Source organism: Contarinia nasturtii, unplaced genomic scaffold, assembly GCF_009176525.2.
Source record: "Contarinia nasturtii isolate CC-2019 unplaced genomic scaffold, AAFC_CNas_1.1 Cnas_scaffold_2806, whole genome shotgun sequence".
Classification (NCBI taxonomy): Eukaryota; Metazoa; Arthropoda; class Insecta; order Diptera; family Cecidomyiidae; genus Contarinia; species Contarinia nasturtii.
The window spans coordinates 467,255-494,784 of NW_022200123.1; the positions used below are offsets into that span (position 1 = coordinate 467,255).

General features: G+C 34.6%; 5 protein-coding genes across 9 annotated transcripts; 3 read left to right on the plus strand and 2 right to left on the minus strand.

Moving 5' to 3' along the window:
- Positions 1 to 448: 448 nt before the first annotated feature.
- Positions 449 to 2,657, plus strand: LOC116349224 (mitochondrial import inner membrane translocase subunit Tim10). 2 transcript variants are annotated; one of them, XM_031780561.1, is made up of 4 exons: positions 449 to 659; positions 764 to 988; positions 1,158 to 1,867; positions 2,063 to 2,103. In XM_031780561.1, the coding sequence occupies exons 1-3, from the start codon at positions 645 to 647 to the stop codon at positions 1,413 to 1,415; spliced, it is 498 nt and encodes a 165-aa protein (XP_031636421.1). In that variant the 5' UTR covers positions 449 to 644; the 3' UTR covers positions 1,416 to 1,867; positions 2,063 to 2,103. The 2 variants fall into 2 exon arrangements, with proteins under 2 accessions (XP_031636421.1, XP_031636422.1); XM_031780562.1 differs by lacking the exons at positions 449 to 659; positions 764 to 988 and having other exon boundaries at positions 1,733 to 1,867; positions 2,063 to 2,657.
- Positions 2,658 to 2,908: 251 nt separating this feature from the next.
- On the plus strand, positions 2,909 to 5,317 carry LOC116349111 (N-alpha-acetyltransferase 30A). The gene is made up of 2 exons (XM_031780384.1): positions 2,909 to 4,655; positions 4,735 to 5,317. The coding sequence occupies exons 1-2, from the start codon at positions 3,549 to 3,551 to the stop codon at positions 4,897 to 4,899; spliced, it is 1,272 nt and encodes a 423-aa protein (XP_031636244.1). The 5' UTR covers positions 2,909 to 3,548; the 3' UTR covers positions 4,900 to 5,317.
- Positions 5,318 to 5,914: 597 nt separating this feature from the next.
- LOC116349110 (phosphatidylinositol 3-kinase catalytic subunit type 3) lies at positions 5,915 to 10,363 on the minus strand. Its single transcript, XM_031780383.1, has 11 exons — positions 9,925 to 10,363; positions 9,675 to 9,863; positions 9,446 to 9,602; positions 9,095 to 9,373; positions 8,922 to 9,017; positions 8,349 to 8,695; positions 8,176 to 8,278; positions 7,303 to 8,102; positions 6,766 to 7,243; positions 6,528 to 6,678; positions 5,915 to 6,273 (listed from the first exon to the last, which is right to left on the minus strand). Exons 1-11 carry the CDS (start codon positions 9,993 to 9,995, stop codon positions 6,098 to 6,100), a joined length of 2,847 nt encoding a protein of 948 aa, XP_031636243.1. The 5' UTR covers positions 9,996 to 10,363; the 3' UTR covers positions 5,915 to 6,097.
- Positions 10,364 to 10,503: 140 nt separating this feature from the next.
- Positions 10,504 to 12,703, minus strand: LOC116349146 (cyclin-dependent kinase 9-like). The gene is made up of 3 exons (XM_031780439.1): positions 12,047 to 12,703; positions 11,712 to 11,969; positions 10,504 to 11,646 (listed from the first exon to the last, which is right to left on the minus strand). Exons 1-3 carry the CDS (start codon positions 12,488 to 12,490, stop codon positions 10,996 to 10,998), a joined length of 1,353 nt encoding a protein of 450 aa, XP_031636299.1. The 5' UTR covers positions 12,491 to 12,703; the 3' UTR covers positions 10,504 to 10,995.
- An 845-nt stretch (positions 12,704 to 13,548) lies between these two features.
- On the plus strand, positions 13,549 to 25,230 carry LOC116349143 (interaptin). Of its 4 annotated transcripts, XM_031780432.1 has the most exons (10): positions 13,551 to 13,870; positions 14,545 to 14,869; positions 20,414 to 20,606; positions 20,671 to 20,856; positions 20,983 to 21,223; positions 21,290 to 21,511; positions 21,578 to 22,581; positions 22,654 to 22,812; positions 23,260 to 23,349; positions 23,635 to 25,230. In XM_031780432.1, the coding sequence occupies exons 3-10, from the start codon at positions 20,415 to 20,417 to the stop codon at positions 24,148 to 24,150; spliced, it is 2,610 nt and encodes an 869-aa protein (XP_031636292.1). In that variant the 5' UTR covers positions 13,551 to 13,870; positions 14,545 to 14,869; position 20,414; the 3' UTR covers positions 24,151 to 25,230. The 4 variants fall into 4 exon arrangements, with proteins under 4 accessions (XP_031636295.1, XP_031636292.1, XP_031636294.1 ...); XM_031780435.1 differs by lacking the exons at positions 23,260 to 23,349; positions 23,635 to 25,230 and adding an exon at positions 22,882 to 23,196 and having other exon boundaries at positions 13,549 to 13,870; XM_031780434.1 differs by lacking the exon at positions 23,260 to 23,349 and having other exon boundaries at positions 13,553 to 13,870.
- The last annotated feature ends 2,300 nt before the right edge of the window (positions 25,231 to 27,530 follow it).

Sequence of the window (27,530 nt, forward strand, 5' to 3'; positions counted from 1 at the left end):
AATGTAAGCAGTCTGTTTATTTTCTCTCTCTCTTTCTCTCTCTCTCTTTCTCTCTCTCTCTCTCTCTCTCTCTCTCTCTCGTGTATTGGCCTTCCATTGCCGTTGTTTACTTGTTTTCATCCAATTTGAGTAATTGGCCGTTTTTTTCTCTTCTCTTTAGCAAAATTTTTGAAAATCAAGTTCTTTTCGATTGCCTCTCCGATCGGTTCGTTTCCGAAGTTTAAGTCGCACATTAGACCCATAAACAGACTTAATCACGGCTGTATCAATCGTTACATATGATTTTATAAAGCGTGGCGCAAACGTAATCTCTGCAGATTAAATCATGTGAAGAAAACACGATGAATTTTATGTTTCGCGCCGAATGCACATCATGCCAATGCGACGTCGAATAGAGGGGTCAACTAAATTTTGTATGGTATATATAGAGCCATAACGCTAGACCGTTTCGTGCATTCAACTTTTGGAAATTTTTCGAAGCGGTTGTGTGTTTCGTTTGTTGTGCGGTGCATTTTACACAGAAAACTTTCCAGTTCTGAACCGAAAGCAAAGAAAAGCGTAACGTAAAAGTGCAAGCAAAATCAAATAACAGTAAAAAAAAACTCAAATTCGTTTTAATTCTTGTGATTTATTAAAGAAGCAAAATGTGGAAAATTTTTGTAAGTGTTAAAGTCATTAGTGCGAGAAGGAATTTTATTTAAATCAATCATTTTTTTATTTTATTTTTCCTTTTTTTTTTTTCTTATTCGATTTTAACGTGTAGATTTTGTGCTCATTGTTTGCTCTATCGCTTGCTCATGTAATTCACGATGTGGAACCATTGGAATCGGAAACAGATCATCACCACAAAATCGATCATGAACATGCCATATCACATCAAAGTTTTAAAATTCATCATTTTCATGCAGTGCCGGTCTACGTAAAACATGAAGATCAACATTATTTGAAGAATCCAATCGAAGTCGGCGGTGTTAAACACAAACATAAGGTAAAAAAATCCATTTCTTTTGTATCGTTTGATTACAATAATTTGTACAATGAAAAGTATTGTTTGATTACAATAAAAAGAAATTGTCTATAACGATATAAATGTCGAAGAAATGATATGCTAGCTTACCTATTCCAAATAAATACTCATAATACTCAATGTGAAATAGGTGCTGCATCCAGAAACGAAGCCATCACATTCGTATGGATTAGAATTGGAAAATGAGACAGATCATAAGGATTATACATTGCATGAATACAGTGCGGACGGTTCACAATACGATGGTTCACAACAGCATCATCAATACGAAACCATTGAAAACCAAGCGGACTTCGATGGGGGTTCTTTTGGAAGCGCTGGCGAAGCAAAAGAACTAAGTCATCACCAATTTCAAGATATCACAGTCCATCATGGTCATGGCCAATAATTAAATTCAATTAAATTGTACACCAAAACTGATTTTATTTATATAATAACATTTACTTGAATTTAGATACATATTGTGTGACTCTCAAACACAAAGGAGTTTTCACTCAAAAAGCTTAATCTCAATTAAGTTTATTTTAATCGAGAGAAGAAACTAACTCATTTTTAATTGAGAGAAAAAAAAAATAACACAAAAAATAGAAAATAAATTCGAAATGATGAAACGAACAAAACAGGTTGTCTTATAACTTTTTAATTAAAAATGTTGTCAATGCAGATTGTCCAGCAGATCTGTCAAAATGCCAAGCACTCTATGCCAATTGGAATGAATGAGAAAAAAACACATCAAATCGATTTCAGTTGACAGAGGTTTTCTGTGACAGAATTTAATCACGGTATGGCTGGTGGAGCTCACTTTGGAAAAATTGCAACTGGGTGGTAAGCATTGTGTTTGTAAGTGCATTTATTTGGAAAAAAATGCTTTTGATTTTGTCAAAATGTTGCATGGAAATATTAAAAATTGCTATCAATACGTTTTTCTGCATGAATTTTTCGCTAAACAATGTTTGAGGTTATGTTTGTGATGTTTTCATGTTATTTTTACTTTCAATTCACTTTCATTTTTTTTGGCGTGGTTTTTCATTGCAGGATCATTCTTGTTGGGCTTAGTTTTGCGGGATTTTACTATTCAAAAAAATCAATTGACGCCCGTCGATACGAAGATTATAAGATTCGTCAGCGAATGCAAGAGGCGAACAAAGGCGAATACACTCGACCGGAGAAATACGTGTTCAAACCAACGAAAGAAGAAAATTAAATTTATACAAAAATAAAATAAAATTCCAGTATGGCACAAATGAGCGCAGCCGATCAAGCCAAACTGCAAATGATGCAGGAAATGGAAATCGAAATGATGTCGGATTTATACAATCGCATGACTCAAGCATGTCATAAAAAGTGCATCCCACCCAAATACGGCGAAGCAGATTTAGGAAAAGGTGAAGCCGTCTGTTTAGATCGTTGCGTTGCCAAGTACTTGGATATTCACGAACGCATTGGGAAAAAATTAACAGCGATGTCGATGCAGGATGAAGATCTACTTAAGAAAATGAATGGATAAACATTCAAATAGAATTTATGTCAAACGTTTTAGCAATTAAAGCATATACTGATTGTTTCTAGAGAATATGCACAGAAATAATAATTCAAATAAATAGTTGTGCTCCAAAAAGTACACATACAAAAAAAATGTTATTCATTTGTTTTACATAAGAGAGCTGTCATTCGCATGCACTCCATATCATGGTTAGGTTTGTGTAATATTTTGACAGTCACAAATACAAATTTGACAAAATACACACAAAAAGTATTGCCAGCGTCCAATTGATTTCCCAATAAATGACAAAAACTTCGATTTATACAAATCAATCAATGATTTTACGGTGAATTTTTTGTTTCTGAATAAATTCATTGAAATGTGGTTAATTTTCCTGTGATATTTGCTTTCGCATTTGGTCGTATCATTGAAACGAGAATATTAGCGAAACGACTGCGCCTCCCCAGCAAATGTCACAGCTGCTCTACGAATAAACATCATTACAATACATAATATAACCATAGTCATTCTCGTCTTGGCACCTAAGAAAAGAAAAAGATTTTTTTTTATATTACGACAGGAGAAAAGTCACCTAGTGTCGAAACGTATCGAAACGCGATTTTTTTTACTTCATTTGCGATCGTCCTAAAGTTTACATCAATAAATAAAATTGCGAAAAAGAAAAATTGTTGTGACATTCATTTATTTTCCAATTCAATTGTAATGATTGATGGTTTAAATGATTTGACACACACATGTATTTGGCATGATAGAGATATAAGAATATTTTCATGAATATTCCTTGATGTGTGAAGTGAATCGTACGTATCTAAGTGAAGACGAATGTCTGGGCGATAAAAGCCAATTTTTTTTTTGTGACATTTCTATTCGAATGATAATTTTTTCATAGAAAAATAGCTAAATTCACGTTAATTACTCATAAAAGTTGAATTGAATGAATTGTTTGTGGTGTGCTACGGACTAGGAATTAATGCATGCAATAGCCAGTGTACTATACCGAAAAAATCGAATGTTAAAATGCCAAACAAAGAAAAATCCGTAAAAACGGTGCAAAAATCAAATGAAAATGATGCAATCCGTACGCAACCAATGACCAATGATGTGATCACAACCGATGTCAAAAAGGGGGCCAACAATAAAAAACGTGAAAAACATAAATGTAAAGAAACGACCAACAATGCAAATGCGGTTAATGAAAATGGTTTAAATGCAACACCAGTTAATGAACACGCCGATCCTGATATTCGTGCCGTTAGCGAAGAGCTTCTTCGACGATTGCAATGTAATGGAACATCGATATCGGTACGTAGATCGAATGATAGTGGCCAACAAATATCATCGAAACAAGGCGATAATGGATCTGCCGTTCAATCACAACAAATGTCCAAGCAATTGAATTACAATAAAAATAATAGTAACAACAACAACAACAATAGTAAAGCTCACAATAAAAATCAATCGGAAAAAATTGTAAATAATAGTTCAAATAATGTTGCGAATTGTTCCGAGGCCATGCAAACCAATGTGCAATGTAATGGAACCCATTCGACATCAATGGAACACTGTGCTGAGCATCAAGCAACTGGCACAAACACTTCAACCTATTTATCAAGTCCCGGAACCAGTACAGAAAATGGAATAAAATCACAAGTGTCAACGGAACACACCGAAGCAACTGTGTCATCCAAAGACAGTGTTCTTGCAACAGCATCGTGTAGTAGTCAACAGCATAACAATTTACCGTCAACATCAACATCGAACCCAAGCGTGTACCCAGAATCGACGTTACCAAGATCCGCTTTGTCGGTGGAAAGCATTAAAACATCCACCGTTGAAGTGAAGTTCAAGGAATACGAAAATGAACTACAAATGCCCGATATTATGCGTGTTATTCAACGTGAATTATCCGAACCGTATTCGATTTATACGTATCGTTATTTCATACACAATTGGCCAAAACTTTGTTTCCTTGCAATGGATGGTGATAATTGTATTGGAGCAATCGTCTGTAAGTTGGATATTCATCGACAAATGACGAAGCGAGGCTATATTGCTATGTTGGCCGTGGATGCCGCTTATCGAAAACTCAAGGTCGGAACGACACTTGTGCAAAAGGCAATTGAGGTAATTAAAACACTTTTAAAAATGCACATTAAATTTATTCTAATTTTATTTTTATTCCTTTTTTTGATTATTCGATTAGGCAATGCTTGAACACAACGCTGATGAAGTTGTACTAGAAACGGAAATTACGAATATACCAGCGTTGCGATTGTATGAAAATTTGGGCTTTGTTCGTGATAAACGACTTTTCGATTATTATTTGAATGGAGTTGATGCACTTCGGCTTAAATTATGGTTCAAATGATCCAATTTGATATGTGTATACAGTGGCCCATTGTTTATTTTCACCACTCTAACTATAGTAATATTATATAAATCAAATATTTATAATTGTGGCACAAAACATCCAAACGAGCAAAATAAAACTAGATCGAAACATGTCATAGAACATAACATAAATTATAACCTCTCTTAGAAAAACCACACACCACACACTGTCACAATCTACATACCCGATAGAAATCGATTTTGAATAATATTTAATGAAGAAAAAGAAAACAAATTGAGAACAATCTCGAAGGAAAAAAAATAGTTGACCACCACGTCTTGGTATATAAAGTTTGAATAATTTTAATTCAAAGCTCATATAGCTCAGACCGTTGAATTTGATACTTTGAATACTGGAATTTACAATAAAAATGATCGCTTCTCATCGGCAGCTATCCAAATGTTGATTTCATTGGAAAATAATTACGATTTTGATTACCACAACCAAACAGTTTGAAAGAAGAAAATGACCATCACAGAAAGCTATTCGAACAGTGTGTCAAACATTTATTGAACTTTCATTTTAAAATTACATCTGACGCATGCAATACAGGAACTGAATATGATTTCTATGAAATCCTCGTTTGAATATGACAAAAGAAAATGATTTTTACATAGTTTCCTAAAAGTACGTAACGATTTAAATTGATTTGATTTAAAAAAAATATATTGTTAATCAGTCATATCTTGTAATCTGTTTTTTTTTTCATAAACGAATCTCGAACTTTGAAGAATGAACATTTGTACTATGTGGATGAAATTCTAACAAACGACGATTTCAAAATATTGATGAAATTATGTATACTTTTGCTTATTGTATTGAAAATTGATTGGAATTTTTATTTTGCAAGAAAAAAATTCACTCATAGCTTCAACTGTGTGCGTTGATTGTGATGACATTGAAGTTTAGATTGAATCTGGTTTGAAATTGATTTCACTGAATTTTAAAAATAAGCGAATAATTGAAATAAAAACGAATAAGTCACACCAGCTTGGTTTTATTTAGAAAATATACTTTATTTATTGGTTTTTCAGTTAGAAATTGATGATAAATAAAATATCGCATAAATTAAAAAAAATGACATACTCTTTTCTTATATCTGTTATTGTTAACCAGCGATTCAGTATATTCCATTTTAATTGCAAAATATTCGAATTTCGACATGGAATTGTCCTTATTTTCGCCAATATTGTGCCAATTTATGAAGTTGCTCAACAAGTGCTGGCATTACTGCGGAAATCGATGCGTCTAACAAACCGTGTAAATGTTGAACCGCTTCTTCATCATCTAGATTAAGTTTAAGATTTTCTTCAACCTTTTTCACTGCTTTATCCGGCTCAAGGGCGATATCTATTGAGAAAAAACAAAATTAATTTTCAATTTACACACAAAAAAAAAAACAGAATTTTCTTCATCAGTGTCATTGACTGAAAAATCAGACAGTATGCATTGCATTGGTCCTTTAGTAATTTCAGTCACATATAAAATCAATCAAAGAACGATATTTCACGCGGTGCCTGAATTTTCAGTCAATGACACTGATATCAGCGCAGAAGCAAACTCTGTTTTGCATCAGCTTCCGTGCCATTGAAATCAGTACATACCCGGAATAGATGCATCAATCATCAAAGTGAATAAATTCAAGATGACATTGGCATGCTGTCTCAAATGTATGAATGATGTGTAACAATATTTTCGAAATTCATGATAATCATCAGTGTAAATTCCACCCATTCCTTCGACCATTTCTTTGCTCTGCAAAAGTAAACAAAAGGCAAAGAAACATTTCATTAGTGAATGAACCATTTGTGCTATTATCGCATTTTTTCTTCGAGTACTTACGAGTTTCATAGGCGGTGGCATTGGTTTTGGATCGCGGCCCAGAATGTACCCAAAATCGATATGGAACAATTTTCCCGAAGTGGTTAACAGTAAATTATCCAAATGTCGATCTCCAACACCCAACAAGTATGTGATGACGCAATATCCAGCACAGCTACGAATGTACGTATCCATTATTTCGGGTGCAATGCCGTACGGTGCATTTTCGCATGGATGATGTTTTTTGAAGAAATTTTGAATGCTTCCTTCTGTGGCAAGCACCTCAGCAACTGTTATCGAATCAACGTACTGCATAAAACCGTGTTTATAGCTCGTTGCCAGTACGCGATATGGTGTGAGTTTCAAATCCATGTTTTCTCTTTGCAGTAATTTATCCATCAGCGTAATCATTTGTAGAATCAATTGATCTTGACGCAAATCATCGCCGTACTTGAAAATAGCCACGTATTCTTCATCGGTATCGGTGATAAAGCTTAATCTGTACAACAAAAGAATAGATGAAATGTTTGACTTTAACCAAAATAGAAATTAACTTACTTTGCTGGCATTAAGGCGCTCTTAAACAATGACACTTTCATGGGAACAATTCCACGAATAATGACCGATGGATCAAGTGGCAATGGAATGGGGTCAAAATTTGAAAAATTAATGCGAAATGCATCGCTGTCACCTAATAGTTGTTGAAATTTTTCACACTTTTTCTTGCGATTGCCCGATTCTTTGGCCACAATCTTGACAAGTTTCACCAATTCCTCAATGAATAATTGTTGCTTTTCCAAATTAACTTTGATCGCCTTCAGTTCAGCATTTGACATTAGGGTACGTTTGAAGATTTTCAACACAGTTTCATACATATGTTTTACTCTTTCGTCTTGCTTACGAATCGTATCATGCGTTTCGCATTCAATATATAAATACCAATAGAGATAATTGGATAGTGTTGGATTCTTACATGCTCGTTGGATTAAAAATGTTGCTAAATTGCAAGTGGCCAGCAACGATGACTCGCTTATCAACGTTTGACTGGCATTTGACTGATCAACCTGAGATGTGGTCACATTTAAATCGGTTGCATTGCTGGCAATAGTATTCCGACTCATATGCATTGCACCACCAAATGAGCTTCCACCACCATCTGCTTGCGATGTGAATCCTTGGCTTTTGTCCATCGAACTGTGTTTTTGATGCTGTTGCAATGACTGTACGGTTAAATGAGTATCGGAATGTGTTGGCTGCTGATGTGAGTCAGTATTCGATGAAAAACTACTATTTTCAAAGTTATCACTGTCAATGGACTTGATGACATCACTATCTACGGCTATTTGATTGTATGCCTCCTAAAACACATACAATGAAATCCAAATCAAGCATGCTAACTAAAATTCAATTGAACATTTTTTATATAGTTACCTCAATGTCATCAAAATTCTGATATTTCAAGGCTTGAACCAATTGCAGCAAATACAATACTAAATCGTCATCTGGAGCCTGCTTCAATCGTGTTATTGCATATCTGAAATGTTTTTTTTTTATATTTAAATTAATATTCATGTTGAAAAGATGAGAAATACGCATTTATTTACCCCCTAATTGCTGGATGTGTAAATGTTGGACTGAGAAGTTCAAGTGCATCTTCAACATCCATTGGTGTCCATTGTTGTAGCATAATAATAGCCTGTTTCACTTCAGAATTCGTTTCCCAATTGATGCATTTCAAAAATTTCGTCAACGCTTTTTTGTTATTCGTTAAATAAAATCGATATTTCCACACTAAATCTTGTTCTTCGCTTGTCAATGGTTTCGTTGGTGGATAACATATGATTGTATGCAATCTATCTCGAATTTTTGCCGTTGGTTTTGCATCACGATCACTTAATCCCGAACGTGCCGAACGTGCCAATTTATGATGTTTTCGCTCGATCAAATTTTCCTGCAAATGAAAAAAACGACAACAATAAAACCACAAACAACGAGACAAAGTGGTTAATCACATGGCATAATAGTGGGAAACCATAGAAATTCCACCTAACTATCCGATTGCATGAGACACGACACGACAAACATTCTTTGCAAACAAAGCGTTAACATTTTCCACTTTGCATACCATGAAGAGATTAAATTATTGCGACAGATTTGTTACACACAAAGAATGGTACCTGCAATATTTCTGTATCCGGCACGGTTACCAGTTTCGGTTTCGAATTGAATTTGTAATGAAGATCTCCTTCGGGCTCAAAATATACAATGGAATACTGCAAAGAAAAAAAAACCAAACGAATTATATTCATGTGCGGATTTTGAAATTAATACTCCTTATTTTTTAACGTACCGTTTGATTTGTTTGTTCGCATAAAACCGTCGGAAATTCAATTAACAAGAACATATTTTCGGATTCGCTTTTCTCACGTTCGTTTATCATCTCAATTTCACGAAACGTTAAACGATCGAGCCAATCGACTTTCGGTATTTGACCGTTACGATGTTTCTTTGCCAGTTTGGCCAAACGTTGCATTTGATTTTTTGAATTATCTTTCCCCTTGCCCGGTGTTGTTGTGCTCAAATTTCCATCCGCTTCTGTATCTGCCCAAACTCTCAAGTCGAAATTTCCCTGCAATTATGATTATTATTATTATGAAAGGAAGAAATGTTTGTAAAAATTTTATGTGAAAATATAGAATACCTGACGAAAGACGCCATTTTTTCCAAACAAAGAGATTGTTGTGCCGCCAACGACTGTCATTTTGCCAGCACCAGCACAGTCCAATATTGTTATTGCCAACATGGCCGTTCGTGGCAATTCACTAAACAAATGTGGCAAGGTCACCCATTCATTCCAACTGAAAATTCGTTTCAATAACACACCATTTTGTTCAAAACGGACTTGAATGACTCTAGAACAAAAGACCTACTTGTATCGCTTGGTGAATGCCTTGTACGATGTGGTCACAGGCAATCCGATTGGTTCTCCATTATTAAACAATTGTAATCGCACCAACAACGGTGGGCATTGGTCCAAATATAAGCCCGAAAAACGAAGCAATGGATTTTCTAGCAGTTTTTCATAGTTTGGCTTGTGTTTCAAACCTTCCAATGTGCCACTGAAATTGTAATCGAATTACAATCAAAATCATTTTCAATCAGCAACATATGTTAACTTACATTTTAATCGTGACTTTATGATCTAGTGACGAACTGTACACAAAACGGAATGTACTCTCAGCTTGCTCCATAATTGGTAAAAACTACAACAATTAAATGAAGATTATAATTGGATGAGGATGCGTTTATCTATGCGAGGCTTATCGAAATGAATCCAACGAAACTGTCATAACTGCACTCTCATCGATGCAAAATAAATCTGTTTTTATATACAGACGACCCTTGATGCCCCACTACGTCGTTTTTTATCGCACTGCATACAATAAACCACGATACCAGCTTATGCCAATGAAACACAATACTGATATTTGATGCGCGTTTTTATCGTTTGTCTAACATCTATTTTTTTTTGTGCTTTTACAATGTACAGAAATGAGTATTTGAGTATGATGATTGCTGCTGTTTACAAGTTTCTTTGTTTGCATAATGTTCAACCAGTGAAATGTCATGCGTTGTATTCATTTGGTTGAGTGAACTGTCAAAGATAAAGTCACGTTCACATCGTGCATGTCACGCAACACCGTACACTGCATTTTACTTAAGAAAATTCAAGGTAAACAAATTGGCGCGTAATTTTATATAATGAAAACTCCACTTGTTCGCATAATCGATCGTTTTTTTATTCATTTTTCTTTGTCATTTCGAACAGATATTTTAGTTAATGGAACTTCATTATAAATGAATCTGTATTACATTTTCTTTTTTGGAATGTATTTTTGTAGAGTTGTTTCATTTTCTTTTGATTCTCTATAATGCAATGTTGCAATACTTTAATTGACTCTTCACTATCAAAGTGAATAGTATGAGATACGTATACTATACACAACAAACTGAGAGCAAAAGAATTTTTCTTGGCTCAAAAGTGAAACCCAAACACATCGATTTTTGAAAAATGATAAGAGTAACCATCATTTTAATCACAAAATCGGGCTACCATCATGATTCAGTGAGTAAAATGTCTCGAATTGGTTAACGTCCACCATTTTGTGTGTTTTACTTGAGAGTCAGGAAAAAAACATCCAATCTTTTGCTCGAAGTATGTCGCATTGAAAAAGAGTGTTTTTCTCAAAACTAATAGACATAATCAAATGCCGGATTGATTTCCACTGTTTTGGGTGCAGCGATAGAGCTATTTAGAAACGGCAAAATGCGCATCATAAATTTCTTTAGATTTTTGGCTGGTAGGGGTGATTCGAAAAAGAAGGAATCGTTCAGTGCTCGGCAGGCGGTCAAACGTTTTTCGGGATTACATCGAAGTAATTTGTCAAAGAGGTCATTGGCTTGATTGTGTGCCAGTCTCGGTGGCTTTTCAATCAAATAAGTACGAGTTGTTCGCTTGTCATTTGGCAAATGTTCAATCTGTTGATATAAATGAAGATTTACGATTTTTGGCCAATCTTTCGCTGTCATCGATCCGCACAGCTTTGAAATCAATTTTATTTGATTGATTTCGTTGTGACCTTTCAATATTGGACCTCGATTCCAAAATTCGCCCATCACACAACCGATGGCCCAAATATCAACACTTTCATTGTAATAACGATCGCCGAGCAGAATTTCCGGTGCCCGATACCACTGTGTCACAACATTTGGCGTATATTTATGCTTTTCCAGCGTTGAATTTGGATCGCTTAGTTTGCGCGACAATCCAAAATCTGCAATTTTCACAATTCCATCAGCAGTCAGTAATATGTTCTCCGTTTTGAAGTCTCTGTGCATCAACTGAAAAAAATCAAGAGGTGTCAAATGTTAGTCCAGAGAAAACATATTTTTCTAAGTATTCTAACCATTTTGCTGTGCATGTATTCCAAACCGAGAAACATTTGCCGTAAGAATGCTTTGATTTCACTGAACTGGAAGTGAATGCGTGTGTTCAAAATGATTTTTTGCAAGTCATATGGACAGTATTCAAACAATAAATCCAATTGAATCTCTTTCTCCGATATCTGGTCCTCACGTCCTTTCAACAGCTTCACAATGTTATTACACTCTTGCATTTCACGCAGATGATCATACTCACGCTTGACGAACGCCATATTTTTTTCCTGTAATTAATTCGAACCGATTTTTATTGTGTACATTTGAATTATTCTGGTCGATGTATCAATATAGTTCAAAGTACCATGTTCGGAATGTCCAGTGGACATAGAATCCGTTTGATTGCGATAATTTGACCGGTTGAATATCGTGCCTTATACACATCACCGTAGGTACCTTTACCGATTTTATGCAGTAATTCGTATTCGTCACACTTTTTCTGGAATTCCACGCGTCCACGTGGCACATCATTTGCAGTTGCTTTGATTGTTGGCACATTCAATTTGGCCGATTTGAAATGATTGTTACCTCTGAATTCAGGAACGTTATGTGCTTTACGCTTACCACGTTTTTCATTATCAGCACCATTCTGGGAAATCGTTTCAGAAATACTTACATTTTTCGGAATGACAACTCTTTCGTCGGCCGGTATTTCAAGTCCAAAATCAAACAAATCATCATCGTATGTAACTTGTTCACGTTCCAATTCATTTTGTGCATCACAATCGAATATGCTGCGTGTTGCCATTATTAAATGTTCGTTTACTAAACTAAATGTGCAAAAGAAATCTCGTTTGACATGTTACAGTTCATGCGGATGATTGACAAGTAGCGTCTGTGCGATCTGGCGACAATGTGAAAAATGTTTACAGTGTGACCCACTCAAATTGTCATCTCAGCGTTTGTGTATGCCAATCGATGCCAATGCTGTGCACTAACGGAATCCTTCAACATTATTTCGAATAATCAACGACAATCAATACATTTACAAAGTTGAATGAGAAATGAGAAAATGTGTGTGCGTGTATAAGTGCGGAGAACGAAGGAATAACAGTCGAAAATACATAAAATTCTATTTGATATGCGATACCACTAACGAGCAAATGTATACAATATTTTGAAATAATCGTTTATCAGAATGTCTGCGAAAAAATGTGAGAGGAGGATTGATACAGAATACAAGACAAAATTTTTTTTAAAGAGAGATTTGCTTCTGGGAAAATGTTCTTTCGAGCAGGGAATTGATGTTTCTACATTTTCTGCTTACCTATTGAATTCACAGAGTTTTGTTTAATTTGAATACTTAACTTAACCAATAAAAAAAATAGAGTGTTTGACACTGGCATAATACACAAATATGACTTTGATGGAAAAAAGTAGCCGTTATAAACTGTAAATCGAATTCCGCGCATTTTCTTAGTAAACTATTGGTTTTAGTACGATTTTCTCTCATATTCAGCAACAAATTATTCGTATAACTGTCAGGAGACAGCATACACAGGGTCTGCGCATAGAAAAATGAGTTATATTACCCACTCATCGACACAATATCAACGTCAATGCTGAGATATACTACGTGTTAAGCCAGCGATTTGTTGTCATTACGTTGTGACGCTACTAGCGCCATTCGAATCAGCCAACAGCGAATGTTTGCATGTGTGCATGCATCTGTGTATTGTTGCACATACACAAACCAATCGTCGATACGCTGTTTTGTTGTTGAATAAGAAACGGTCCCAGTTTGTGTGTGAGTGTGCAAACGCTGAAAAACAAGGAATGACAGACGAAAACACACAAAAGTCCATTTGTAATGCGATACCATCAATTAAAAGCAGAACACGTCTCGAGTCGCTTGCATACAAAAATTTTGTTGGCCTCAAGTAAAGGCACATTTGATTTCTAATTGAAACAACGTTTCGTTTGCTAAGTTTCAGTTTAATTTCGAATTACAAAAAATTTGGTGTGGTGAAAAACGAGTGGAAACCAAATGCGTTCCGCACCGCAATCGCATTTGTTGTTTATTGTATGTATAATATTTTCGTATTGTATTACGGTACCGAAGCCGATCGACACCACAGTCCAATAAAAAAATTCCGGGGAAACATATTACCATACAACACATTGATGGGTAGGTGCGACAAATTTTTGTGCGAAAAAAAACATTTTTAGTCTGTCAAAAGCGGAAAAATACGATAAAATTTTGGTAAAATAACGTCGAATTGAAATCGAGCAAGTTTTAACATAGAGAAACGTCGACATATTTTTTTTTCTCTCAAGTCGGTCGTGCCTGTCACACTATATCAAAGATATACGCATACACTCTAGTGTACAATTTCAAACGAAACGAAATAAGAAGTCAAGTGTGTATATTCGTGTGAATGGCAGAAGAGCGTTAAAGTTTTGATTGTGAGTGAGAATTCCTCGGAGTCAGCCGCAACAACAACAATACAAACAAGAAAAAGGCAACAAAAAGAAATTCGAACAGAAAAAGAAGAAGGAGAAGACGAACAGAAGAAGAGAGAAGAAAAAAGTCTTTTTTTCTTATACATACGTTTAGCTCAATTCGAACGAATATATAGATTTCTATATGAGTCGTGCTTCATGTAAAACGCAACGCGACATCGCTGCCGCCGCCGCTCATTTATTATTTTGATTTTAATTTTTTTTTCCTTTGATTTTTTCAGTTCTGTGTTCTGGACTGTGTTTAGTTCTCATTGTTTCTGTGTGTGCATTAAATTAATTAATTCCCTCTCTTCATTTGAACTGTGCCTTTTTCTTTCAATTTTATTTTCTTTCATTAAGTTTTGTGTGAAAAAAAGTGTTCTTTACGTTTAAATACTCTGTAATCAATCGAAATATTGTCACGTTGTAATTGGTGGTGTTGGAGATATATAGAGAAAAAAAATACAATTTTGAAATAAAACTAAAAGAACAAATCCGTGTAAACGCATAAATCGATAGTTAATCGTCGCGAATAAATCAAATAACGGATCATTCATTTTCGAAAGTAATAAAATCATAAAATAGTACCATTGCCGCCGCGCCGATTAGGGAATCGAACGAGACAAGAGTCAATCATTAACCAGCTATAATACTTCTGATTGTCATCGACCGATAACGACCCAATGTAAGTATTAAATGCCATACCACAACTATTACGGGCGATTAGTCAGGAATTTTATGAGCAATTTTATAGTAAACTCATACCGTGTCTGTCGTAGTTGAAAACTATTATGCGACTTCAATTGCCTTTCACTGAATTACTGAATTCGTGCCGTTTCCTCTATGCATCGTGTTACCACGCATATTTTATGATCATATCGATTTGCAAAATGCAATGCTTGGCATTCCATAAAAAAAACTTTGAGTTACGATGAGTGTTTACACGAGAAAAAAAAATTTAGAACATGCATTGCATAGTTTGAGTTTTGTGAGATGCGGGAGAGAGAAAGAGATGGAGGGCGCGCATGAGAAAGAGAGTCGGCGAAGAAAATAAGCAAGAGAGTATGCGAGCGTACGAACGAATAAGATACACATAGAGTAAAACGTCACTTTATTGTAGTGTATTTCACTTTGGATTTTGGGTCAATATTTATTCTCAATCACATTGCTTGCAGTTCCCATTCGCAACGATGCACCAGTGTGTAGTTGCTCTCATGTGCGCCTGCAGTAATAATCTGTTTCCATCGCGCAAAAGAATTTGTTAACCTTTTTTTCTCTATTCACGTTACGTTCTTTATTTCCCTCGTATTCGAAATATATGTACGCAAATTAACATTCTTTGCATTCATAATTCGCATTTGAAGAGAATTTAAGTTTAATTCTATTTTCGTTGCCATTTTTTTTCTCTTCGCGAATATTCTTCTCCTTCTTTTGCGTTCTATTTGATTATATGGTGTAAAACGGGAATGGTTTTTTTTTATATTTTCACTTTAAATGTGTAAGTGCGAGAGATTTAGCAAACGAGTGAGTGAGTAATGCGATGAGTGTGTTTGTTTGTATTTGCAGTACACAAAAGAATGGTGATGACGATGGCTATAACGATGTCTTGTCTACTCCATAATAACATCAAGTGTTGGAATGATTTGTTGTTGTCGATGGTGATGGCAATGGTAAAGCTGAGTGACAACTATGCTGATACTGTTTTAATAATCACAATTTTTTTTTATATTTATAATATATATGGAATCTGAACATGTTTGTCGCCATTCATTCGATCGTTCGTTCGGCGTTTGCGTTTCAATAAACCGTATAGCGATTCTTTACACATGAACAATTCTTTTCAATATCTATATACATTCAACCATAAACCATGCACAATATGGACATTTTTGATTGTAACAAAAAATATTGATGATAGTATTTAACTCACATCAATTCCAATTAGTCACATCAATTTCAATTTCATATTTTATGAATGAAAAAATGAACAATTTTATTTGACGAATGTGACTGTGTGTGTGTCTGTGTGTCTGTGCATTTTTTGTCAACGAACTTTTGTTATCCATGTTTATTGATTGGAATCGGCAGGGAGTTTGAGAATGAATTTTTATGGCGTCGCCTGTTTCAAGCTAATTATCGGATTCAATTACTCATTTAATGTTAAATGTCATTTTCATTTCATAAATCGATGTGTGAATGTGTATTTGTATACAATTAGCATCCGGTATACGCGACGGTACACACATATGGAAAACGAAAAGCAGCTTCATTCGTTCGCAACACTCAAGTTCAATGACCACAAATAAGCGAGTCGAACCAACCAACAAGTCAGCCAGCAAACTAACCAAGAACAATAAAAAAAATACTGAAAATTGGCATGACTATTGCGAAGTAGATTCCAATAAAAATTCACTTAGAACCCAATTTTTTAAAACCGGTTTTTTGTTCATGTCAAAACTGAACAATTAAAACAAATTCAATATGACAAAAAAAGCATATTTTCAACTGTCAACTGAAAGTGAATATTTCGTAATCATAAAAAAAACAATAAAAAATGTGCGCGAATCGAATAAATTAAAAATCTTGAATTTCTTGTATCATTCGATGTTCATTCAATTTTTGTTTCCATTTCAAAATTGAATTTTTGCAATTTTCAACAGAATCGACAATAAAATTGTGCCAACAACTGCAATAATTTTTATTTGATTTGCATGTAATATGGCACATATTTGATTTCATCACTGCACACACAATGTTGAAAAAAGACACAAATCAGCTGCACACAAATACCAAAAGGCATGTGGCTGTAGAAAAAAGAGAATATATATGTGCATCGTAAATCATGTCGCAATTATTCACAAGAATATGTGCGCCGCTGTTTCAATCAGTAGAACCGGACCGACCGGTGAACGTGCCTTGTGTATCGATGTATGTGTTCGTGTGTGCGTTGATTGTTTCGGTGTGTGAATGAGAATATGTGACCTTTGAGTATGAATTTTTAGCCACGTATTTCATACTTGGAATGTGCGGTGTCACCAATCTTTTTGTATTTCGTGTAGATTTTTGCGTCGTTTTGTTTCCGTTTAGAAAATCTGTTTATATTCGCTCGGCAACGGGTGATAAAGCACGCCGTTTTTTTTGTGTTCGTCTTAAAATTAGCTTGATTTGTAACTCATATTGCAATAGTGGCTGACACTGTACTATTAAAGTGGCATTAACCTGAAAGCGTGTCCTTTTTTTTCAATTCATTTCGAATCGATTTCCATATATGTACGTGTGTCAGATGTCTACTTGACGCGCGTCAGCAAAAAACACTTTCAAATAAATCCATTGTCGATTGTACTCAACCATTCACTTTGTTACCAAATTGAACGCTAAATTTAATTCAATTTTGAAGTTAGTGAAAAAAAAAGTACACAATGATTAAATAAACTATTAGCTAATTAATCTTTATCTGCATCAAAGGGCATTTTTTTGTTATTTCACTTTCGAACAATATATGAGAAATAATTCACATTCACATATAAAAAACAAACCAGAGCTAAAAAAAAGTATTTCCCATTCAGCTCTAGAGAGCTGAAAAAAGCATACATTCAACACCATTGAATGCAATGTCGGAATTGAAATGGTAGATGATATATATGCGATAACATTGAAACAACGACGAAATATTTTTTTTTTTTAAATAAATGAATGGAGAGCAGAGGAAATATGCTGATCGGAAAGTTATTCATAGAAGCAAAGCAAGTGAGAGCGATTTAAAGCAAGAGAGAATGCCCACTGCCAACAACCATGAAACTGAACAGCGATAGTGGAGAGAGAAGTAAAAAAATTACGGAGCGCAAAATTATAGTTGACCGGCTTTGCTTATGGTAGTGTTTAACGGATGCCGCATAACCGGCAGTATGAGATCATCCACTAGTTTAAGCCCACGAACTCAATCAAACTGATATAATGATTCCATGCCATGCCACGCCCCGTTAAACACTACAAGTACAAAGCAACAGAGCAAAAAAAAAACAACAACGACAAACACACAACAATTAAGTTGCGGCGTCTAAAAACTAAACACCAAACATTTTCATACATCATTCGTTTAAAATGTGATTTTGTTGTTATTTTGCATCCACATCATCATTGTTGGCGGCGGCGCCGAATGCGACAACAAACAGAAATACCGTTTTTTTTATTGTTGTATTCAATTTACGTCACTTGTTTAGTGTCATTTCTTCATTGGATCATTGAACAAGACAAAAAAAATACGATAAGGATCGAAAGATTACACCACAAATACTGAGATGCGAAAAATGAGCCAATGAACTAATTCCACATATGCTACTATTTTTAATAGTTCGTTTTTGTGCTAGCTTTTTTGTCTCACTCAGAGAAAATGATTTTTCACATATATTTTGTTTTCTCTTTTTCAACAACCACATGTGAACGTGTACAATTTTATCACATTTGAAATCCATTGAACGGATCGGGCGCAAACAAATTAAATTTGTAGAAAATTTAATTAGCAAAATTACTGGAAATTGATATTGAAACATTGTATGTGTCACATTGACATTTCGAAGCTACGCACAACTGAGTCGAATTTCAAATTCAGAGAATTTCAGCGAAAAATATGTATGATTCATTGCGATGAGACATTGCTTACACACATGTTTTCCCCCCAGCCTAACATTGATTATAATATTTATAATTAAATTTTCAATGCAATCATCTTATCAATTTCCGTTGGGTTTTTGGACTTGAAATAAAACCAGCATATATGGCTGATTCTAGCGTCGATTTTTGAAAAAAAAAAAAAAAACAACAAGTCAGACATTATATTAAATTGCATATATCGCCCGTACTATATTAATTTACTCTCGTTTGGCTTGATTGTTTCGACAACATTTAAGCATCATTGCGGCCTAAATGTACGTTTCAAACATTTACATACGTGATTTTAAATGCATTCATATTCAATTATAGTGATATATGCCACACGCTTTTGAAGGGGAGCAATCAATAAATGCACTCACGACTCGAAATGTGCCAGAACAAGGGCATTATCAAATGAATTATGGTTGAAAATGAAAAAAATAGTTTTTTTTTCTCTCTCTTTCGTTTAAATACTAAAAGATCATCATCACAATGAATGAAAATAGCACGTCACAAATACATGCTTGCTCTCACACTCTCTCTTTCACTATCATTGTAACGGTATCGACGCGGTGCTATTAACTGAAATTATTCTCTTGATTTTATCGTTTTATGGTTGTGAACGAATTTATCGTATCGCAAATTTGCAAAAGTAATTTGCAAATTACGTGCTGTACTAATGCTTGCTTGACGTTTAATGGTTGAAAAATCACATTGTCTAGCTTGAGCTACGTTAATACATCGACTGTCCATGACCTGACACATTTAAACCAGCTTTATCCGAATACAAAGATTCGATTTAAATTAATATCCACTTGAGCGGATGCGATGAAAACTTATTGCACCGTTGAATATGCACAGCATTTTTATCTATAACTCAACGGGAGGTTCTTGTTCTCTCGTCCTGCAAACTCTAGCATTCAATTTTTATTCTTCTCACATTGTATGTGCAATGTTCACACTATTATTTCCATAAAAATTATGCATTCGAATTATTTTAATAACATTCAATCCAACGAATAATGCATTTAAGAGCTGGAAAGTGTGAAAAATACAAGCAAATTGAAATTGGCATGCAATAAAACAAAAGGCAAAATATTATTGAAAGGAACAATTTTATGCATAGCTGAACAAAATATAGAGCTCAAATCATGTTGTAATTGTACAAATGGCGAACATACACATATATTTGTCAATTCCAAACATACACATGCAGCCAATTGCAAAATTCTGCTCCTATTTTCTCTGGAATAAAAGTGAAGTAGAATCATTCGATTGATTTGCATCTCGGGGATAAATAAATAAAATGAAGAAAAAATACAAATAAATTTGCATTAATGATATGTACAGAGACGACACAGACTCACTTGAACATAATAACTCTATTGAAGCGTGCAGCTGTTTACTTACGCTCGTCTTTCGAAATGTCTTCAATTTAGAAATTGACGATGACACAATTGAATCAACAACGAATTCAAGAACACAACTGACTCGTCGTCATCATTATTTATATTTTTAAATGGAATCGATGTAGACCATAACAATTAATGTATTCAATGGATTTTTCTCGTTTACACAGAATGGATCTTCAAATTTATTTGATCATATTTGCGTTTTTCTTCATATCGCTGTGTTCGTTGATTTTCGTCAATCGACAACTGCGCAGTGGTAAAACGTTTGAAGAAGCGCTGGCCGAAAAACGTCAACTAACCGAAAAATTGTACGGCAATAAGAAGAAGAATGCAACCAAGAAGACCAACACTGGCAAAAAGGTAAGTTTTTATGGAGACATTTCGTGTTTTGGATTTTGAGTAATTTTTTTCTTTTGTTCAATAGAATCGAGACCGGAAGGATGCCAAACAACAGAAAGCACCTCAACAGCATCCAGCTGTAGAAAGTGATGGCAAATCCGACAGTGGCTCTGAAAATGATTCAAACGCTACGCCACATGATGGCAAGGCTCATGTTGAATTCACTGAAGAGGAGATCATTGCTCCGGAAACCAACACCGTTCAATTCAAGGTAAATCTTTTTTTTTTGTATAAAAAACTGGCTACTCAATGAAATTCAGAAAAAAAAACTAAATTATTTACATTCAATTCGTTTAAAATGTATTGATAAAATGTGTTCTCTTTCATTTGTGTGTAGCGTCAATTGTCTGTTGGAAAAATAAATCCGCCAGTTCGTAAGACGAGCACATCAAAGTCACCTGGATCTGGAATTCTGGTGAATAAGTCAACAACTGCTGCTAAACCAGCACCGCCAGCAAATGGCAACATTGAGACATTGAACCACTTCGATAAGAGTCATCCAAAAGATGATTTGGAAATCAAGAAACAACGCGATGAATCGGTTGGCCGCACCGTGAATAAGAAAGAAAACAAGAAAGGTACATAGCTCAAAATGTGAAATCCATTTGAAAGTGTATAAATTTATCCTATGCCCCAAATTCTAGGTAAACCAGCCAAAAAAGACATTTCTCCTGCTGCTACACAAAATACTGTTGAAAAGGTGTCCAATCCACCAAATGATTCGGTCGATGCACAATTGAGTGTACCGTTTGAGATTGTTGCCGCTTCCGTTGCCGCTGCACCAAAAGAATCGCCGAAAAATGTTGCCAACAAGGAGAAACCAAACAAGAAGAAGCGCAACGATGCACTTTTGATTCAACAATTAGGTAAATTTCGTGTGAATAGCACAGCCAGAGATGTTATAATAATTTCTTTCTTGTATTTTCGATTAGTTGATGCTGGTGTTGCTTCGTCAACATCCGAGGCAGTGAATGTCAATGCAATTATCCAGCAATTGGGTCGCGTCGAATTGACACGTAATGAAATTCAAATTTTGATCGATTTCTTGTTGAATAAACAACAAGATACGGCCAATGTGACCCATTCCGATTGGAGCGACGATCCAATTCACAAATTGCGCAATCAGCTCGAGGAAAAAGATCGTCTTTTGGCCGAAGAACAAAAGGCAATGTTTGCAATTCAAACAAAATTGCGTGAATTGCGTGCCGAATTAAATACAGAACGAACACAAGCATCGCATCTCAAGAATGCTCACATCGAAGAATTGAATGCGTTGAAAATCGATTTGAATCAAGCACAACAAGATCGTCAACTATTGGTCGATCGTGCAAACAACGAGAAGCAAGCATTGAACAAACAACTACAACTTTTGCAACAAAAATTGTTCCAAGAAAAGAATGCACAATCGCAAGAGTCGACACAGAAATTGCAGCAACTCACCGATGCACACGCTCAGCTGTCGGCTGAACTGTTGAACAAGAACAATATTGTTCAAGATTTGCAAGAAAAATTCCTACAAATTCGCGATGAACATGTAAGCAAATTGAATGAATGCGAACAGAAGTATCAAGATCTAGTTCACAAAAATGAACAGGATGTTGCATATTTGAATGGTGAGGTTCTTCGTTTGCGCAGCGAATGCCAACGAAAAGAAGAATTAGAAAAGCTCTATGCATTGAAGACATACGAATTTGAGCAATTGGAATCACGTTTGAACGAACAAAATAAACAATCAAATCAAATTGAAGATAGCAGCAAAGTGGAAATAAGAAATTTACAAAATGCGCTCGACTCAACGAAAACCGAATTGACGCTGAGTCGCAATGAATTAGCGGAGAGTTCAAAGCGTATCGGTGAGCTAAATTCACAATTGAGCGAATTAAAATCATCGTACGAAGAAGAAAATACGACAGTCATTCGAAAATATTCAAATCAGGTATGAATCGAGCTGCCCAATCATTTGCCATAGAACATTTTGATAGAATTGAATGAATTCATTTATTTACAGATCGAAGAGTTGAACAGTTTCATTCAGTCGTATCGCACGACAATTAGCGAAAAAGACGAAAAACTAAATGAGCTACAATCGAAATTGGAGAATGCGTCAGTTGATCAGCGCGAACAAGAGCTATTCAAACAAATAGCCGATTACAAAGAGAAGAACAACGTGAGTAAAAATGATTTGATTTTTAACAAAAAATGATCAACATTTCTTTCTGTACTTTGCACGGCTTAGATCTGCATGAAGGCGTCCAATGGCAAACGGACACGATCCAAACAAACGGCCAATAAACCTTTTTATCTTATTAGATGCTTACAAAAAAATCCAGAGAGCTAATTAGCTCTCATTGCACTTTGAATCGAATGTTTGTCCGCAAAATGTTTGTCTAGTCGTCCGTATTTGTTCGTTCGTGTTCGTTTTGTCCGTGTCCTGAAAGCAGTTCAAAGTCACACACACACAGTAGCGTGAATTTGAGCACAACTATGTTTCATTCTTTCTTTTTGTTTTCTACATATTCCATTTTCACTCTGAAAATCTTTCCAAATCTATCGTTTCAATGCAAGCAATCGAAGTAAATTCAATATCACATATTTAACTATGAAAATGTTATAGGAATTGCGTAAGAAAAACTGGAAATTGATAGATGCATTACAAAAGGCCGAAGAGTCTGCCTATAAAATCTCTTCCAAATGCAAATTAGTTGTAAGTTTTTCCAAATATTTTCTATTCTACCAATTAAGTCATTCATTTGCGAGAACTTTCACTTTTCAATTTTCTTCCCCGTGTGATCAGAATCACATCAAACTGTGGTATTTTTCATTTTCCAATGATATTTTGTGGCTTTTTCCCAATGAATTTTTTTCAAGTGAATTCTTTTTTTTTTTAAATCAATTGCAATTTTTTTTTGTGAAAGTCCTAAAACTCTCGAAAAACTGGAAAATTCGTAACAATTTTGTATGACTTTTGTTTGTTTTTGTTTCATTGCAGACCACAAATGCAAGCCTTTCACCATCAAAAATCACATCGCCAGCTGCATCAAACAATAATGTTGAGCCAGAGCATGTTTTACGCACAAAATTGGTGTTCGAACGCCTATTTCCAAACGTTCCATCCAATGTTGACTACGACTCATGGTTAGAAAATGTCTCAGGTCACATAGAACAATTGCAGCAGCAGCAGCAGCAGCAACAAAATCAATCGAATCATCGTGTGAAAAAGAGATCGGCGGTTGCATCGACCACCTATCAGAATGGTGAAGAAGAGGACAGCGATTCCGAGGAGAATGTTACCGGCAATGGTACCCATCATGCACAAGATAATGGTCAAATCTGTGCATCCGAAGAGCTGATCTTGCAGAATGCACACTTAAAATCGATTGTCGCCGAAACCAGTGAGATTCTTACATCGCTAGAGAAGAAAGCATGTCTACAAGAAAGTGAAGTTCTTCGTTTGCGAAATGAAATTAGATCGCTGCAACAAAATTCAGTATCAAATACTACATAATAGTTAGTTTATTACAAAAAAAAAAGCAAAAAAAAACACACACAGAGAAATAGACACACATACAAACACATAAAATGAAGAGCAAAAAAGCATCATTTCTCGATTGTTCTTTGATTTGTTTAAAATAAAATAATAAATGTATCCAATGTTCAATCGAACGAAACCTGATTCAAATGAGAATGAGATTGAAGCTTCTATTGAATATGAATAAAAAAGAGTATTAAATTTAAGTGGTCAATCTCCAACGGAAAAAATAACAACACACACACATTCATCGAGAAAATAACACAATGTCGATGCATTCTTAACGAAATAATAGTTTTGATATACATAACAATTATTATCATGTATTCTTGAGAAAAAAAAAATTATAAAAAACATCTATAAGAAACTACTTAAAAAGAGTGTATTTCGAACAACAAAAAGAAACAAAAACACAACAACAAATGCTATAATAAATGGATCATAAACATTCAAACCAATGACATTTCAGAAATATAGTCTATAGTATATTTTTATCTACGAAAACATTAACAGTATACATAGGCAACAACAAAAAAACAAAAAATGTTTGTGTTTGATATGCGCCACACAATGTGTGGACATTATGGTGCTAACAGCAAACAAGCAACAGCAAAAACTCCCTCAAAATGATATAAACATTTTCAACACGAATTTCCAGCGATATTTTCCAAATAAAGAACAAAAAAAACTCATAGATTTCGATATTTATCCTTCCAATTCGGTCTAATCTGTAAAACAATACGAAATAAATTGGAAGCAGTAAATTGAATCGCAACCGAAACTACAACCACAAAAAATGCAATACATTTCAAACGTGATTTAAATTTTAAATAAGTTGAAAATACTAGAAACAAAATGAAGATTTATAAGCTAATGCGAAGCACACATACAGACACACACACATACAACCAAACACACAAAACAAGATGAATACATGTCCGGCACCCAATTTTGTGTCAAATATGAAATAGGAACAAATATATTAACAAAATCGTAGGCACAAGTAGAAAAAAATCGATGGTTTTAAAAACAAAATCGGTGAATATAAGTCAAATATGTTTTTTTTTTTTTTTTATTATTTCCGCAAACACAAATCATAATTCCATACGATCGAGAATTTTGCGATGAAAATTTATTTTTGTTGCGATAGTTGTATATTTGTGAAAATCCAACAAAATGCTTTATTTCCACATTGAAATTCAAATGGCAGAAATCGTTACATTCACATTGCAGGCTTATTGATTTCGCACAACTTACGCTACGAAGCAATAATCCTGCCTAATATTAGACGAACTCATTTTTACAGGTGAAGCCGAAATTCATTCAGACTTACATGTAATTGATATTACTTACAATCAATCTCACCTGTTAGAAACGCAAAGAAGATTAAATAAAACAAAAAATTATGGGACATTTTCCGATGAGACGATGTGTTGAGTCTTGAGTGTAAAGTGAAAGAAAATGAAAAAAAAAGAAGAATGAACTAGCAAGTTAATAAAATGAAATTTATATAAATATAATCATATTAAAAAAACGATGAAAAACCACAATAATAATAAACGTAACCTAAATAACAATTCAAGTTATGTATTTAAAATAAAACAGATGAAAACACGTAATATAAAATAATTGCTCTTTTATTTCTGGATTCAACTCAAAACGAGCGGAGGCTGATTAATTCTTTTCAGTGATGGTTTTTTCCTATCTGAATAGCGCTAGCTATTCGCAGCGCCTGTACAGCATTGCTGCCCAGATGCTGAATCGTAGCGGTTGCCGCACGCGCAACACACTTCGTTTCTACCACACAGAGCATATACGTTCGCGTTCATTCTCTGTTCGACATGCGTTTGTATACTGACTATGGTATTAGTGTATCATACTCTGTGAGCTCACTGGTTACTTAGACTATATGACAATATGTTGTGTGGTACAAGACGCGTGCGGCAACCGCTTCGATTCAGCATCTGGGCAGCAATGCTGTTCAGACGCTGCGAATAGCTAGCGCTATTCAGATAGGAAAAAACCATCACTGATTCTTTTTTAGATATAGCTGCCTTTGGTAAACAAGAATGAAATTTTAAGTACCCTTTTGTATGTTATCATGTATGAATTGATTTTGCGCTGTTCGTTATCTTTGTCGGTTTTACAAGTATTTACTTCCCCTGATTGTCCATAGTTGTTTTTCGTTCGCAATTCATGTTATCTGTAACTTTTGGTTATATTTGTGAAACTGTTAATAAAAACACAATCTCATAAGTATATATTGCGATTTTCGATTATGCTGGACAAATATCCGTGGCTGGAAATAACTGCTAACTCAGTCGGGATAAGTGTATACTCCTGCGGTATGCATAATATAAGTAAAAAAACACTTCGTTCGATGTTCCCAGTGTGACGCAATACTATAAATCTGAAAATGTTCTAATATAAATCTTCAGTGACGCGTTCACTCAAATATGTACAAAATGTTATTATTGCGTCGCCTCTAAAATGCAAACACAGAATGTCTTAAGTTATTTACATGTCTAAAAGTTATGTTTCACTTTGAACGAAAAATCTGCTGTTTTTTACTCTGAAGCAATTATTTTCAATTTTTATTTTTTGTAATATGTCCATAAAAATACAAAGCCGCTGCAAGTAAATACAATTTTAATTAAATGGGAGAACGGTTTAGTTAGTTTCAAAAAGAGTGTACGTTTCCATAATAATAACATTTTGTACATGTTTGAGTGAATGCGTCACTGAAAATTTATATCAGAATATTTTCAGATTTATAGTATTGCGTCACACTGGGAACTTCGAAAGAAGTGTTTTTTTACTTATATCAATAGTTTTGATAGTATTTTGGTTACCGGTAATATGTTCAAAATGGCAAAAGATGAAGACTTTTGTATAGGAAATGTACCATGAACGAATTCTTCTGCAAAATAAATGTCATATTATTTTTTCTCTTATCAAAAAAACCCCAAATACCAATTTTCATAGCAATCGAATAAAAACCATTTTTTTCGAAATATCATTCCAAAAGAATGGTTTCAAGCCGAAAAATAAAAAAGTGAACAAACAAAGTAAAAACCGAGTACATTGCAGTTGATTACTAAGATATTAAAATATAGGTGGCCGCTTAAGTTCACACTTTTACCAATTTTCACCAAATAAAACATGTTGGTTCTTAAAAATGTGCATATCGGCTCAAAATTGAGTGCGCTTTCGATCTATGAGGAAAAAATCGAAGCAAGACATACATTTTTCCGAGATAAATGACGATTAACTTCGATTTTCATTGATTTTTTCCCATTTTTTGAGGTCTAGTCATTCTGATATAACCTTTCCCGCTGAATTTTTTTTCAAAATTT